Source organism: Haemorhous mexicanus, chromosome 7 (genome assembly GCF_027477595.1).
Source record: "Haemorhous mexicanus isolate bHaeMex1 chromosome 7, bHaeMex1.pri, whole genome shotgun sequence".
Lineage (NCBI taxonomy): Eukaryota > Metazoa > Chordata > Aves > Passeriformes > Fringillidae > Haemorhous > Haemorhous mexicanus.
The window spans coordinates 36047459-36065032 of NC_082347.1; the positions used below are offsets into that span (position 1 = coordinate 36047459).

Here is a 17574-nt window from a genome sequence, read left to right on the forward strand (position 1 = left end):
AGTACAAAGGTCTGCAGCATAGCAGCCAGCAGGACAGAACTGCAGACAATCTTTAGCATGGAGATTGTTCCCACTTTCAGGTGCTTCTTTTGAAAAAGCTCAAAAAGATCAGAAAATTTACTTTAATGAAGAATCTTGGAGAGCTTCTGCCTGCACTGAGAGAGCACACAAAGAGTACAAGCTAAGAAAAAAGCTTCAGTAGCTTTTAAAACAGTTAAAACTCCAGTTAAGACCTCCAACTTCCAGAAGATTCCATTGTTTTCTTCATCTCTTGTTTAAACTAAATTGCCCATGTACAAGCTGCACTGGAAAACCTTTGCAGCTCATTCCAGCTGAGGCTGAGCTGCTCCCTGCAGAGCTGGTGGATGATTTGGGGTACTAAGATTACAGCTGGGAGAGGGAGGACAAATCCTTTAATTGTACAAAATCATCAGATTAACACTAACCCTCTCTGTAGTGCACTCTGTCAGCAGAGAACTCTGCACCCCAGAAACACAATGTTTACCAAGTGCTGAAAAAAACCCCACCAAAAAACCCAAAACCCGGGGGCAGAGCCAGACACACCTTTCCATTCTGTGCCCACACACTGCAGGGGGTCATGGGAACTGGCTTTGCTGCCAAGGAAAACAAATTGTCACCTCTTCTATGCACTTGTCCCAAAATTACACTCATGCTGGGTTAAACACTGGGGAAGAGATCTGCAGAGGAAGTTACCTGCACAGTGAGGTGAGGCCTCAGTTTCTCTACAGGACACAAGTACTGATGTCTCCACCCTAAGCAGCACCTCAGCAAAATTTCACACATTCCAAACCATCTCCTTGATGGCTTCAGACACACAAGAACCTCTTGCACTGAAATAACACTTCACCTAGGGGTTCTAAACTCAGGTTTTCTCTAGCAAGCTGTACATTAAAATCTAGGTGAAGAAAAAAGAATAAACCCTGCCCTGCAAGAGACACCTGGCAATGATGAGACATGCAGTGCTCCCCTGTGATGGGAAAGGTTTGCTCAGCTGCTGCAAACAGATTAAGAAGTCACACCTTGGTTAGATTTCAAGGAATTGCAAATGATGGGAGCTGCATCCTTTAACACCAGGTGGGAATAAGGAGAAGAGGATTTCTCATGCAAGGTATCCAGCTCAGGGAGGGCACTGTTTGTTCAGTGCTCCTTTAGGGAATGGAGTGGTGGAAGAGGAGCAGAGTGTGGAGGGAAGCAGCCCCTGCTGCAGGGCACACAGCTCAGGGTGATTCACTGTGTGGTCCCCCAGGACATCCAAAACCATGGATGGATCACATGCCCTGGTTTAGCTTCACTCATGCCATGAATCCAGGGATCCAGGATGCACTGAGGGCACTCCAGATTACAAATCAAAGCACAGCAAACGCAGACAATAGTGAGATTTGCTTCAGAAGTGCTCTGCTGATCCAAACCAAGCTGCTTGCAGGGAAGCCCAGAAAACTGCCTAATTACAGAGCTGAGTTGTCAGACCTGCTGGCCAGATGAACTCTCCTCTGCTGCCTGCTTCCAAGGAGCCCTGCTTCCAACAGCTTTCATACCTCAGAGTCTGGAGGCTGCTTCTACCAACCTCTGCTGCAAACAGCACCCAGGAGAGAAAAGAAAAGCAGTGGCCCTGTAACGTGGTGTGGGGCCTGCAGGTAATCCCTGCTCCTCCTCCCAGCCTGGCCACACAAGAGAGGGAGAGCCCCAGCACCTCCTCCCTCACTGGAAATCCATCCCCAAGGATGAGTGTTCCCAATTAAGCAGGTTTACACCCATGACTCAGTGCAAGCAAGCCCTGCAGCACTAAGGACTCTGGCCCACCACATTTGTTTTAATGCATTAAACAGATAAACTAAAGTGAAATGTGTCTTTTGGGTTGCCACTGAATAGGCAAGCTGAGAAATAAATGGAGCTTCACATATGCTTTTATAACACATAACAACTGTGACTGTCAGCACAAGATCCTTTCCACAGCCCATTCACCACGCATTCTGAGAGACCTTGGGGCCTGCAATTATTTCATTTTCTTTCTTGTAAATGCAATTTCCACTTAGTTCGGTGGAATAAAGGTACACAAAAGGTGGCAGGAGTTGTCTTGTGTTTTCTGATTTGTTCAAAATCACAGAAATCCACAAACTACAAACACAATTTTCAGGAACAACCTCACCTTTCTGTCAAGGGTAACTGCTCAAGAAAATGCAATGGCATTATTCATGCCTAAACAACTGCTGAAAATATCTTCATCTTCCTGATTAAATTAAAATGAAGATCATTTTTCTTCTAAGGATACTTAAATGAAATAAAAGGGGAAAATACATATGATTGAAAATAGCATTCTGCTTTTAATTCTCTGTGGGAATTAAATACAACTGTAGAGCACAAAAGGAAATTGGGCTCTTTATCCACTCAAAAATAAATGATGAAAGTACCTGCATAAGAGTGAAGTATCAGTTCATAAAAACAGATGCAAACTGAATATTCAGCTCATTTGTCATGATTTCCTCCTCTGAACAAAGCAATGGAGACTTGCTAGAATAGGTACTGGTGGTATTTTCTAACTGACAGAGCAGGAAATCAGAAGTTTAATTAGCCATAACTACAATATTTTGCCAATCTGATTTGTCTCATCTCTTTCCTTTTCCTGAAATGACAAACTGACAAGCAACCTGGCAAGGTAACAGAAGCAAGTGCACAGCCTAATTCCAACAGGAGCCTGGTGCTGCTGGAGAACAAACCATTCCTGCAGGGAATCTGAAATAAATATTGCTGAAGTAGGTTTAACTCTGATGCTGATTTCAGGTCTTCAATTTGCTGTGATGAAAGGTTCTGCTGCCCATCTGTACAAATGCAGCACCTTTTTTTTTCTTTTTAACTTGAGATTTCAAGGTAATTCAAAATTTTTACCAATACATTTTTAAGAGTAATAGTCAGGACTTGTTTTGGTTCAACAGAAACTGCCCTGCACACCAGCATATAGACCAAGATGACTCACATGATTGTATTTTTCAAAGTACTTGCCAAAACTACTTTTAATCAAGAGTTAACAACATAACTATCATCCCTCTTCAGGATATGGAAAAAACCCTCAACCTTGTTATTCTTCAAAATCTCTAGAGGGCTTTTTTTGACAGAGAAAATGAACATTTTTTTGAAGAATATTCACAGGTTTTAGAGGAAAAGAACTTTATTAAAGACAATTTAATTTCTCCTTTCACGCGAGACTGCAAATTATTTGGGGAGTCAGTGGTCAACAGCTGCAGACTGTACCTTTATCTTGTTAACCAAAACTGATATTAAATCACTTTCCAAACACATCTTGTACTACAATATATCTAGAAATCCACATTCTACTTACTGTAAAGTAGGCTTGGAGCCCGTAGCACCCTTAGGCTGGCTGGGGACAGGACCTGAGTTGGGTACTTTGGAAGTGAAATCTGTCTCCACATCTTTCTTGTTCAGTGCTGCCTGTGGGGCACTGGCTCCTGAACCCAGCACAGGCAGAGACTTTGATTCTGATGTGGCCAAGATTCCAGTAGGACCTAAAATCCAAAGAAAGTTCAATGTTTCTGTTACCCAGATTGGTCTAGAAACAACACAAGAGCAGAGCAGAACTCAAGCCAACAGCAGAAATCAAAATGGAATTTTAATGAACAGCATCCAGTGCAAGAGAATATCAAAATACTGCATTTACAGCTTCTGCTCTCCCTCCCTTGTACCACAGGCAGCACTTGCTGTGTTGATCCTCCTGCCTTCTGGGGGGGTAAGTCCTGCTGCCCACAGAGCCCACCCAGGCCCAGCTTTGGTGCTCTCCCAGCCTGACTGCAGAAAAGCCTGCTCTCAGAACTAATGAGGAGTCACTGAGCTGTCTGCAAAGTCCCAGATAAAGCTCTACAGTGACATTCAAACCAGCCCCACCTGCACCAACCATGGCATGGACTTACACTTGCACACACTGTGTTTGTAGCCAAGCAGAACATCCACAATTTCTTAGAGAAGATGACAGTAAAGCACAGCATAAAAACTGAGACCCCTGGTCTGCAGAGGAGGTTAATTCAAATCACCACTCCTAAATCTCATTTCTCTGGCTAGCATTACTTGCAAGAGTATTTTCACAGTAGATTCAAGAAAGTAACATCTGAGCTCCAGGATGGAAAGAGGAATCTGAGTGTATGTGTCTGTGTGTGCAGAAAATCCTGACAGAAGCAGCTCTTGGAGAAAATGGGATGAAAAGCAACAGGTGAGACAGGGAAGGGAGTCAGTGTAGAAGAAGGTGAAGTTCTCCATAGTGGCTGCAATGGCAGTGGTCTGGAAGAGAGTGCACAGCTTCAGGAGTCCCTGAATGCAGGGAGAGGAAGAGCACTCCTGGAGTGCAGCACTTACTGCCACTGTCCTGGTCCGTGGTCACTTTCCGGCGCCGCAGGACTCGCTCCAGCTCTGTTTCACCACTGTCTGTCTCAAGGGACTTCAGGCTTCGGGAACTGGTGGATTTATTCAGTGTTTCCTACAGCAAGAGAAAGGCATGAGACACTCTCTGAGGACAGATTAAGCCAAGCAGCTCACGTGCACCACTTCAGAATCTTTCACACTGCAGCTCCAGAGCAGCGTGCCAAGCTCTGCCATTACAACAGGAGCAGCTGGGATGCACTCCCCAGCCCAGCCTTACCTGGATTCATGATGCAGGGACAAACCACACTCACTACACATTAGGGGGGTGATATCAGCCTTAAGAGAGATGCCCTGGCCCTGCCACTGATGAACAAATTCTGATGTTTGTGGGAAACTGCCAACTTCATCTTAACATGAGAAGGATCTTAAGAAACTGCTAGAGAGTTATGCACATAATTAACCTCTGTTAACAAAGAGCCAAAGATCCATCTTTTACTGCTCCAGTGGGTTTTATATTTCAGCACTGTCCTGTGTTGCTATATCGTGGTGTATACATGTATCTGCACAAGTCAGTATTTATCAGCTACAACTGCAGCAGATTATATCCTATAATGGCTGATCTGCCATAAACCTGACCCTATGTCTATATATTTCAAGGTTTCTTTTTCACACAGAGTTACATCTCAAGCTGAAACTGTTTTTTATACATACAGAACATAAATAAATGCTATTACTGCCTTATGCCAAGGCTAGCATGTGGTGTCAGTGAAGCTGCAAGTCCAGGAGCACTTTTCTTAAAGTGGGAGGAAAAAAGGCCTTAAGCAAAGCCTGAAACCTCACAACCTTGACTACAGGAATTTAAACACACATTTAGTGCATACTGCATGCATTTCCCAACTCACAGCAATCAGCTGTTGGATCAGAACCTACTTGATTGTAAAATTTGCCCAAAATGTTTATAATGCAACTGGAAATTTGGTACCCATGTACTGTTTCATTCTCCCTTTGAGTCTTTCCATAAATCTTATTTATTCAGCCTTTCAGAACATGTCAGACTCATACAGCATTTTTCCAGATTGTAAATAACACTGTATTGATATCTTTTGTTGATAAGCACATAACCTTTGACCAGAAATAGCCAAGAAAATAGCACTGCAAGTTGCAAAAGCTGTCCTATTTTCAAGAGCTCTTCAAAGAAGCTCTTAATTCTTCACTCCTGCCTAGAAGTTAAAAAAATTTCTTTCAAAACTATTTGAAATTTACCTGAGCAGGTTATTCATTAGCAGTATGCTCTAGATGTGTATAAATGTACATGTACAAAAGCAACTTTAAAAAGGGAATCACTCAAACTCTGGAATCTGCACAACATAAATGTGTTTTGTTTGTAACAATTACATGGAGGTCTACACAAAATGCATAATTAGCATAGTAACAACAAATGTTTACTCCATCACATTCCACCCCCATGTTTGTTGTCTGACTGTGCATAATCACTGCTCTCAAGAACAGACTGGAGCTGCATTCTATACAGTTTGTCTTGCACTGCAAATACCCTGAAAGGCTCAAAAGCAAGGAGCCTGACACAGAAATGCAGTGCCTGCAGGATTCTCCCTGCTCCCCCTGAGTCAGTGACACAGTGCTGGAGAAATAAAACAGCTGTTAGAGAAAGGACCCTGGGCAGGACAGCCCTGTCCAACCCTCACTGGTGCAAAGAGCACACCACATCCCACTACTCCTGTAATTCTAGAATTCTGCTTAAAGCACAGTCTTACTGTTGCATTTTATTCCTTTCCTATTTACTGCTGCATTTAATCAAGTGTCCCTCTAATTAGGGCTCAGCATTAGGGTCTGGTGACTCTCTAGACCATTTCTTCCCCTGCTTTCACATGACTGGAGAACAGCAACTTTAACCCATCACTGGTGATTTTAAATCACAGCACAGGCTGTGGCTAAACTCTGCTGTACTGCCTTGCATCCCCCAAAACACCACTGAACTGGTTTTTGTATGGGCTGTTTAACCACAGGGTGATGACAATGATTAACTTCACCTTCTGGAGTGGAAGTCAAACATTTTGCTTCAATACTGGCAGAATTTCACCTGATGTGCCAAAGTGGCACTTCAAAAGTTTCAGGGTTACAGAAGCCAGGGAGCAAGAGCTACAGCTCCTTCTGACACAATTTTAGCTCTTGTGCAAAAGAAGCAACAAGCAATGACTTGAGTAAAGGACACAACAGGAGCACATTGCTCTCAGCTGGACCAAGCATGCCTAATGTTTTTATTTTGTGATAAGGGGTTATGTGAACAGCTATTCAGAATCCATTTTTCCACATATAAATGCAGACAGAGCAGAGCTATTGCTTTATTTAAACCTCACCTAGGCTAACAAGAAATCTGGTGCCATAGGAAAGAGACCAGTTGATGAGGACAACTCTACATCTACTGTATGTGCAGCCCAGGGGCTTTACTTTGGACTAGGTACAGATACTCAGCTGCCTCTCCATCCCTAAGCATCCACTGTGAGTATTTGGAAATTTTCCAAAGAATCTATGGCAGACACAGACCACAAAATCCCCTCTAGTGGCAGGAGCACACAAACCCAGAGCAGAGTGCAAAAACAAATCCTCCCAGCTTAAGTCCTTAAGTCAAACCAAAGTCAAGGGTGGAATTGGGGGATTTGCTTCTATGGCTTCAACCCAAAATGCAGAAGTTTCACAGTTTGCACAGACAGCCCTGTCAATGAGAAGAATGAGCTCAATGAGAAGAAAATGAAATTTAATGTGAAAGTTTCCTCTTACCAGAATCCCTTTTAGTTCTTTCATTGCACTTTCAGAGGGCTTTGGTGTTTCTGGCTGTAAGCAAACACAACACACAAATGTTAAAAGTCACATGAAGTGGCCCAGGACAGACTCTGTACCTGCAGACAGACCTCACACAGGGGCTGTTGCCCAGGTGACATTCCTCTGTCCCCTCCTCCCAGGGGCACAGGGCTAACACTCCATCTGTTTCCTTACTCAGATGAAGAGAAGAGCCTCAGCTCTCAGCACTGTGAACCACAGACTACAAATAAAGATTATGTTTTTGTGAAGGAGGGAAGCAATGTTCTACAGCAGCCACATTCAGGTATTAGTTGTGTTGCATTAAAAAAAAAAAAAAAAGTGTTAATGCAGTCTACTTGTTGATCATCCCCTTTAACCACTTCAAGTATTCTCTCTGTGCTTTTTGTTTCTTAGCAGCTGTTTGTTTACAAGTTTCTTTTCTGTGTCAAAGAAATTGGCCTTTACTTACTTACTGCTGCCTTCATTTTTTCTGTTTTTTTTTTTTTTTTTTTTTTTTTGTTCCTCAGGTATATGCTGCTCTAATTCATTTTATCCAAAATCAGGCAAAGCAAATAAGGGGAGGAAAATTTGTTCTTCTAAATATATAACAGAAAAGTTTATTTTCAGTGTAAATTACTGTACTTAGCTAAAATTATTGGTCTGCTACTTATTCCAAACCTTTGTTTTAGGCCTGCTTGACTGGTTGACTGGTCTCAGGTGAACTCCCTTCTTAATCCTGTCCATCATTTCTTCCACAGCTTGCCTCTTCAGATCTGTAACTTCTTCACCTGCTAAAAAAGTCAAAGAACAGATCACATTTCAGACAGGAACTGCAGAGAAATGGTACAAAGTAAAAACCATGTTCTCATTGTGGATACAGGGATCTCTGCTATCAGCTCAGCTGTCCCCAGCTCCTCAAGGATAAAATTGCCACCCTGCACTGAGCACCCTGACTTTGCAGAAGTTTGGACAGAAGCAGGGCCCTCATCCTGAAAAACACAAAGCCCCAGGGCCTGTTTGGGAACTGCACAAGCTCAGTGCTCTAGGCTGAAGCAGCAGGGACTGGAAGAACACAGCTCTGCTTCCACTGTGGCTCAGCAGAAATTTCCACAGCAGCAGTGACACAGGAGAAGCTGATAATGCCCCAGGACAGTGACTCCCCCATTTCTCATGGGTTTGAGGACCTGGCAGGAACAGCACACCAACACCTCACCCTGACCTAAACCCACCCCTTCAAAAAACACTGCATCAAGTTAAAGGGAAAAAGTGAAATACCATGAAAGGAAAATGGCTGCCTTGTCAAGAGATTTGGTATCAGGACTGCAAAATATTCAGATGACACAGGAAGCTCTGTGATGAACCTAAATAATGCCTGTTAACTTATCAGCATTCTGGATAACAAAAGAAAAGACCCTTAACATACCAGAAAGGGGAGGGGGGAAAGAGCACTTAAATTCTTGGAGAAATAGGGCTGATGCTATTCAAAGCTGCCAACCTTGTAGCTTATGTAACAGGAATTTTAAAAAGACTTCTGCTCTCTCACTTGTCAGGGTACTCTTGATGATTCATAGAAATGTAGTTTCTGTATTCTAAGCTGATTTAATGTCAGGCTTTAATTTCAAAAACAGGCTGTTTCAAATATAAAAGCTTAATTGGTGGTATGGGATAGAAACCACTCATTCTAAGTCCTTAACAGGGGTTAAAACAAGACTCAAGTTTGATATAATAACTAGATCAAGAAAGAATTTTTCTCCCTTTTTTTAAATTTTTATTTTAAGGACAGCTCAACTATTAAGAGGAAAAGCAGTTTATATGTAATTGAAGAAAGGTCAGATCTGTTAGTTTACTAATAAATAATGAAAGAATGGGGAGTTGAGATCTTAAGAGTGAATTTCCTAGTATTTCATGCAATCACTGCTTGTGACAGTCTCAACAAAAAGGTGTAATCAAAACATCTAGGATGCTTCAAGGTAAGGAACCCTGAGAAATCAAGGCACCATAATTGGACTTCTACTGAAAGATAAGATTGACCTTTCATCAGAGATCTCAGACAAGGTCATCTTTCTAACTACTCTCTCCAGACCAACAGCCTTGTTTCTCTCAGACTGGTAACCAGTTCCCAGAAATTCCCCCAGGGACCTGCCCAAGTCAGTCCATTCCTCAGTTCCTCACCTGAGAATGGGAGGAGTAATACTCTCTTCCCCCCACTTCCTGCCTGTTGGTTTCATGCAACAATCCAGCCTGACTTACATACCATTAGTCTGCTAACAGCAGGGGTCTTTTTAACAGTTATATCCTATAATTTCAGCCAGGTTCCCTTCTTTGTTTAAGTGGCAGCAAATGAGTTAAGCAATTCACTAAAAACAAACTCCTGCTGTTTCAGAAGGAAGAGAGAAACAGCAAGAAAACCCTTGGTTATTTAACTGGCAATGCCTGTCTAACTAGCCCCGACTCCTCAGGCACTCACAGTCATTTGCAAATCTGTACTTAACTCCTGTTCTCAACCTACTAAGTTTTCAGCTTCCATTAACAACAATAAAATGCAATTTCAGCTGTTACTTTGCATGCAGAGCCACCTTAGTGCAAGACTGTTTTGTTTTAGGTTTTCAGTGTTATTAAAGGATTAGAATTACAGTCAACTCTGAGTGGTAATTTCACAAGATATGAATTGAGGGATGAAAACTGAAGTATTTAACAAACAAGCTCTGTGGAGAGGCTCTGGACAAAAGAAATTGCCATGTGGAAGTTCAGAAATTTCCCTGTATTATGCTGAATATAACCTGCTCTCTGTTTAATGCCCTTAGGTTTGGTCTTCTGCCTCTTCCAGGTAACCTGTGGAAGCACAAAGCCCTGCACATGCTGCAGCTCAAGCAGGAAGATTAGAACTTTTCTCCAGTTACAGCAAGTGTCAGGTGTTCCCTTGAGGTTTTTGACCTGCAGCCTCAAAGACTGTTCAAACTCAAATCCTTTTGGAAGAAGTAAATTGGATGCTGATGACCAGTTCAGTTGTGGAGGCAGAGATGGCTATGAGGGCCACACAAATTTACTTGGGATCTCAAGGAAGTTTGGAGTTGAATACAACAAAATGTTTCAGCTGGAAGGGCCCTGCAGTGACCATCTGGTCTGACAGCCTGACCATTCCAGGGCTGACCAAAAGTTAAAGCATGTTCTTAAGGGCCTCAAAACCTTACAAGCTTGGGGCACCAGCCACCTCTCTGGGAAGCCTTTTCTAGTGTCTGACCATTCTCACCATAAATAAATTCTTCCTTATGTCCAGTCTAAGCATTACTTGATGCAGTTTTAAACACTCCCATGTGTTCTGCCACTGGATTCCAGGGAGAAGAGCTCAGCACCTCCCTCTCCCTGTCACTTCCTCAGGAGCTATAGACAGCAATAAAGTCACTCCTCAGCCTCCTCTTCTCTGAACCAGATAAGCCCAGAGGCTGAGGTCTCCTGCTAGGAATACCAAAGCTTAAGTACCAAAGATACCACTCCCCATCTTGGTGCACATACTCCTGGGCTGCAGTCCCATTTCTGGACTGCAAGGCAGAGCAATGTGCTGGGACATGGAGAGCTGTAGTTAACGCTGACAATCAGAAGCATCTGAACCACCATTCATTCAGAACTTCATTCCCAGCTCCTTTCTGGCAGTCCCAGTGGATAACTCACACAGCCTGAGAAGGGATGAGCCATACCTGACTCCTGCTGGGGAGGTTTCTCCTTCTTGCTCACGTTGGTGTTGGAGTGAGATCTCTTGCGAATCATTGACATGAGAGACCTTGGGGGGAAATGAAACTGCATATTGTCATTCTGTCCTGGGTCCCCACTGTCATTCTGTCCTGGGTCCCCACTGTCAGAATGAGCCTGAACATGACCCACCACCAGCCTGCTTACACCTGATTATACAGCCATTTACAAAAGACTCATTTAATGGTTCTCGAATGCAGATGCACTGAATTACCCCCCACAATGCCTCCCATCAAAATGCACCAGAGAAATTTATTTCTTTTTAACAGGCATTAGGCACAAATCAAAACACTCCAGATCTGAATATTAAAAGCCAGGGTCTCATTGTGACACATGACAAACAGAAGCTGCTCTGGCATAATAAACAGAAAGAAGAGCTGTAGATGTTGAAGTATTGTTCTCCAAAGGACACTTAAATATGGTGATCAGTATCTCCTCACCATTTCCAAGTTTGTAATCTCTTACAGTGTCAAATAATTATCCCCTCACTGCATTCACAATGTAAAAGTCCACACCAGCAAATGATTAATCTTCAAGAACAAGTACAAGCTCCTGTGCACATCTGGCGTGTCAGTGAGGCCAGTCACTCTCTACTGAACATCATTCCTTACACAGCAGTGACATCCCTGCCTAAAAGGTCAAAACTCTGTCCCAGAAAAATGCAGCATCCAGTGCCTATGTCTGAAAACAACTTCTATCCACATACACATCACAGTGCATGAGGAAATAGTCTGACTTTGCTATGACAGGGCTTAAAATTAATAGCTGCACCTACTCCAAACAGAAAAGGGCACAAATTTAAACAAAAAAATCCCACGACAGCTCTACACAGTTAATTCATGCTATCCATCAGTGAGAAAGGAGCAGACAGGCCAAATGAGTTATTGGACATAAAAGAAGCAAAAGGCCAAACACAATCTTCCCGAATATGTTTAGTTTCTTAAAAACAATGCAAGATGCACATGGGGATGAATTGTCCCCAATAATCACATCTATTCATAAGTGTAACACAGTAGTTAACAAGACTCTTGGATGTCATTACAGAAGGCTGCAAACTGTCATCCAAGTCCATTTATTTTTAAAACCAAGCAGACAACGTGAAGATTAGCAGAGTTTTTTAAATTAACTAAGCGCCCTTTAGTGTTTTGTTAATTAATTTGGGTCTAATGCCTGATCCATCAGCAGAGACTGGCCATCCTCTTTTACAGTCCTTTGTAGAAATCAAGCCAAATTTTGATAATTTTGCCCAAAAATGCTTGATGACTGGGTGGTGATTTTCATTTGTTATTTTTTTTCCTCCTTTTTAACTTATGAAAGTAATTGTGGGAACTCAATGGAGTCTGCATTTTCATCATCAGTGTCTGACATGAAGGGACACACAATAATCTAACATATCCTTTGGTTCAAAGGAGTTTTCTTGGCAATAGAAAGCATTTCACAAGTCTATAATTACAGCTATCAGGTGAATAGGAAAAAAAATAATCTCCTAAATTTAGAGGAGACAGGTATCCCTCCTCCTCCAAAATCACAGTCTAGACAATCTGTTAGGCTTGGCAAGGCAAGCACTGCTCAGAATTGGTCAGGCTGTTAAGTCTGGGAGCTGGTGGGGCACTGAGCATGTTCTGCAGTACAGTAAATACAGGGCAAGCCCCATGATGAAGGGAGAAAATGATGCATCTGACTCCAGTGATATCAGAAGGCTAATGAATTACTTTATGATACCATATTATTCTATATTATATTACACTGAATCTGCTCAAGCACCCAACTCCACTCAACTGAACAGAATCTTGTGACTGTCTGCTGACCAACAGCCTGGACACGTGCTTGGCCCTGATAGGCCAAGGAAACAAAACCCCAGCACTTGGGCAAACAATCTCCATATTGCATTCTGCTTTTGCACAAACACAGGCACAGCAAATGAGATAAGAATTTTTTTTTTCTTTCTCTGAGGTTCCCCACTGCGATTCCCAGAAATATCCTTGGGAAGCTGTGCCTTGCTTTTCTCTGTGAAAAGAAATGCAGCCACACTGCAGCTCAGGAGCCCCAGACAGGTGGAAAAAGCCTTTTTGCCTTTGAACACACTCTTCCTGCCTGGATGCCAGCGAGGTAAGGAGCTCTGCTCCTGCAGAGCAGCACTGCTGTGCCCTGGCTGGGAGCACTCACCGAATGGGGTTGGGAGGAGGAGGAGGAGGGAGAGGCGGCGGCGGAGGCGGCGGCGGAGGCGGGGCAGGATTTTCAGACTGCTGGATTCGCTTCTGAAGCTCATCAACTGCACGGGAGCAAAGAAACAAACCACAGTCAGCTCTTGGGCTCACTCATCCCCTCTAAAAACCAACTTTGATGGTTTGAGAAAAAAACTCTACTGATTAACTAAAGAACAAACAAGGCTAAACCACACAACTGCCCAAAGTCCATTTTTTGACATTTTCTACCAAGAACAATGCACAGGATTCCCATTAAAACAGCTGCCTCCAACCTGAGTTACTACTGAAACTCATTCTCACACAGGATTCTTCACATAAAATGACAGAGCAGGGAAAACTTGATCCCATTTCTGCAACGGTGTATCTCATGTTGTATTTGAGAATGAACTAACAGGAGATCAAAGAAATTGACAATTTCAACCTCCAGACCTGTCTCTGCCTTGCTGATGGTGTGGGCTTTCCTCATAAAAATGGTCGAAATTGGGTTGTGGCAGAATGCTTTTTTTCTCTCCTGTTTTCATGTCAGACCTAAAATGTGGAAATTACTTTTCTGCACCTGAAATGCTGTCAAATATAATTAACTAGGGAAGGGCAGAATCACAAAAAAAAAAAAAGTCCTGATTTCTTTTTGTTACAAAAATCCTTAGCAACTGTTTTGTGTGCAGTAAGTTATGGCAGAAAATATGATTTCCAAAGTGGATATGGTTCTTTGTTCTTGCAGTGATGGATTCAAATTAAAATTGCAGTATTTTAAGCTTGCTTTTAAATTTTAAAAGGTAACAGCAATTAAAAATCAACTGAATGACTTTAAAGTCCAGGTATAATCTTCTGTGTCTTTCACACAGACACCTATTCCCACATATTTATCCATCTGTAAGACTCAGGGCAACCTAACCACAGGATTTTTGTTCCTTACAGAAGTTTTACAAGGCTATTCCTTCACACCCATCTTGGACACTGTTGTTCTGCAGCTGCAGGCAGCTGCTGTACTTTGTCTACTGAAGCAAAGGTCTGGATTATTGCTAGACAAAAGCTTCTAGGGTCTCAAATGTAGATGTGCACCAACTATCCCACACACTTTACCCCTAAAATGAAAGTTATTACACCGTTTTACCTGAGTGCTTTAGGTCCCTAGCTTTTTCTTCTGCATGCTGACATTTCAGCTCCAGTTCTTTTTTATCTTCTTCCAGAAGTTCTAGCTGCTGTTTAAGGCGACCAATCTCCTTGTGCAGTGACTGATTCTCTAGCTGCTCTTCCAATTCTTTAATCTGCAGTTGGCAAATAGGAGCATTCATCACAATAAAAGACATTTTCTGTCCCTCCTGTTGGCAAATAACCCACTAGGCACAGTTATGCCTGAAAACATCATGTTATAGTACAGGAGTGAAGCACAAATCCCAGAAAAAGGAAAATTTTTGAATGAGAGCTGGAAAGATTCTTCTGAGAGATGTCAGAATTTTCTGTTATGATCCCAACTAGCTTTATCTCTTTAAAATATGTCTTTAGCTCCAAAGTACTTAAGCTTTACATTCTTCCCTTTTCTTTTTAGAGAGGTTTTATCACATAATTAATTTCAGAACATTTCCTCATTTGAAGCACGAGAACGTTGACATTTTTGTTCTCTTACTGCTTCCACTGACAGGCTCATTATTTCAACTCCCTTGTCTCAACCCATGCAGATGCCAGTGGGGGAATTATGGAATATCTGAATCAGAGGCAGCATTCAGATGCAGAGTAGCAGTAACTTCACAGCTCCCAAAATATATACATTTTGCTCTAGACTTCCAAGTAGCCAAAGATGCAGAGGTTTTCTATGAACTGGAGATGATTCTTCCAAAATATTCCTTCAGAGCATTTGAGAATGCAGTCTTAGTATTGCTGCATTGATGAAAGAACAGGAATTGTTTACCTATCCCTACTCTTACTCTACTAACAGAGTTTCAGGAACAGGCCCCAGGGCTAAAGCAAAGCTCATTTTCAGGCTTTCCTGGGAAGCAATGGTGATTTCTCCCAGTAAAGAGATTGATCTAGTCTAGTTTCAGAGAATAAATTTGTTTATATCCTCTCAGTTTAGATCCTCTCACAGCACTCTGTAGATTCACCTTGCACTTCCCAGCCCCAGCGTGCCTCTCTGGCTTTCCCCCATCTATTTGTTCAACAAGAACCAAACCACTAATGTGCACTGCCTACCTCTCACCTCCTGTTCTTTCCTTATACCCCCAAGACACCCTCTGTATTACTCAATGTCCAAACTATGCTCTTGCCATCTCTTCACTCAATGGAACCTGACTCACTGCTTGGAACTGCACTTCACTGGCACCCAGAATAAAATACTTGCCTAAACCAGAGCCTCTTCAGGCTCAGGAGCCTTTGAGTTCTGTACTGATATCTGAACAGTGACTCAGAAGGGAATCACAACCTTCTCTAAAATTTAGTTTTTAAACTCGAAGATCTTACACGGGACACAATCTCAAGTAATCCTGAATGCACTTAAGACACTGCACTCCTTAAATTCAGGAGGTTTTCAGAGACTTCCAGATGAGATCAAAAGAAATTCTGTTTTACCTTTTGCTGGTGTTGAAGCCTCTCTTCTTCTAAGGTGTGGGTTAGCTTAGCATTGTCATCCAAAGCCTTCAAAAGCTGTTGATCAGGAGCAAAATTTTGCAGAAGCAACTGACTCTGCCTTTTCATCTTGTTTTGTTCAATAAACATCTGCCAAAACAAGCCCACACCCAACAAAAACAACAGTCAGGCAAGCACAGTCTGATGCTAAAATGGCAATTGGAAAGAAAAAGAGATACTAATATTGGGTTAATGTGGTAGAAATAATGAGGAAGAAGCTGATAAGGAAAGGGAAAGGAAGGGGAAAGGAAGGGGAAAGGAAGGGGAAAGGAAGTTTGGGAACAAAATTCACAAGGGCTAAGCTCACACTGAAAGGAACCAGGTGTTTGCTCAGAACCACCCACTGCTACACCTCAATTACCCACATGTTGGCAGCATTCAGAATTTAAACACATCTCTCAATTCTGTTTCCTGGAAATGGGAATAATGTGAGCCCCATTCTGGGAGCTCTGGAAAGACTAAAAGAACTCTAGGTGGAAGATAAAATGTCTATGAATTCACAGGCTAACTCCTCAAACACATCTGCAAGCCTTGGCATAAAGCCACTCACTTGAGGGTTAGCTGGATATGTGAATGATGGAAACTCATTTCTTCAGGAAACGAATTCCAGTCCATGGCTGTGTAATCAGTGCAGGAACTTGTCCTGGGAAAAGGTTTTTTAGGACAATTTCAGCCTTTTAGTTCTGATCCTTGTGTTCCTTCCTATTCCCAAGTTATATTTTTGATGCGGCAAATGAATACATTGTGGGGGGCAGGCAAAAATCAAAAGGTCTATAGACCTGACATTGATAAAAAAATCCCACACATCTCTAGGCTTCACTTAAGAGGTGCAGAAGCTGTCAGCATATGCAGTTTCCCTGAGAGATCTGTTCCTCTCAGACTGTTTAGGAACTAGGAAAAAAAAAGAGATCACTTCCCAACCAAAAAAAAAATTCCTAGTGAATTTGTTCTGCACCTTGACATCTCTTTCAGGTAGATGTTTGCCCCCAGGCAGAAAGAGCTTCCACTCGACAAACTCAGCTGTGCCTGTTCTTAGAGCAGAAACAGGGACTGGGTCATGCTGAGGTTTCACGTGAGTGTGCACAGGTCAGCAGAGCCACTTCTGGCAGCAGAACAGAGAACAGCCTGAGAATGCAGATACTCCCTCAGACTGCAAAAACACTGTTGTAGAGCTCAGCAAAAGCAAGGAGATATTTTAAGAATAAAGTATTAGAAATACAAAAGTGCCATGACATCTTTTCAGATTCCCATTCTGTTTATTCTCAAACCAGAATTGCAGATACGACACAGGGTTTCTTCCCCTCTGGTGCCATTGCAATGCTCTGTGATTTATTTCTTTTAATACAATTAGACATTAAGTATGAGCCGATGCTTTTGGCAAGCATTCTTTGCACAGACCCTTCAGCTGAGCCTTCCCAGCAAGCAGCTGTGTGCAGACATTCTGAGAAAACCACTGACCGTGCTGAACTTTTACCTGCCCTCGCAGCCTGTGTGACCCTGCATGCCAGGAGGAGTCAAGTGATGCAGCCCTAACACCAATAAAACCTGCACTGAACACTCCACTGGGCAAAGCTCTGCCATGGGGACAGGCAGCAAAGGACTGGAAGCATTTGATGGAGAGGATGTGATGAACGTGGGCACTGGTGCTGCAATTTGTTATACAGCAAACGGGAACAAAGTGCTGACAGTGCAAAGTCAAATGTGCACTGGACATCAGCTCTCTGTCCCCAAATCCTGCCAGTCAAACCAATTTATGCTTATCTTATCTTTTACTAGTAGGGCTGGGGCAAAAACA

General features: G+C 42.6%; 1 protein-coding gene across 2 annotated transcripts in view; it reads right to left on the reverse strand.

The window, feature by feature from the left end:
- SHTN1 (shootin 1) overlaps positions 1 to 17574 on the reverse strand; it is a 55002-nt gene that overhangs the window by 4779 nt on the left and 32649 nt on the right. Inside the window, exons 9-16 of one of the 2 annotated variants that reach the window (XM_059852031.1) lie at positions 15723 to 15869; positions 14272 to 14425; positions 13117 to 13222; positions 10899 to 10981; positions 7882 to 7991; positions 7183 to 7236; positions 4381 to 4501; positions 3356 to 3539 (exon numbers count right to left, since the gene is read on the reverse strand). In XM_059852031.1, coding sequence (XP_059708014.1) covers positions 3356 to 3539; positions 4381 to 4501; positions 7183 to 7236; positions 7882 to 7991; positions 10899 to 10981; positions 13117 to 13222; positions 14272 to 14425; positions 15723 to 15869 — 959 coding nt within the window. Of the gene's footprint in view, positions 1 to 3355; positions 3540 to 4380; positions 4502 to 7182; positions 7237 to 7881; positions 7995 to 10898; positions 10982 to 13116; positions 13223 to 14271; positions 14426 to 15722; positions 15870 to 17574 lie in introns of both variants that reach the window. The other variant, XM_059852030.1, reaches the window with a different exon arrangement.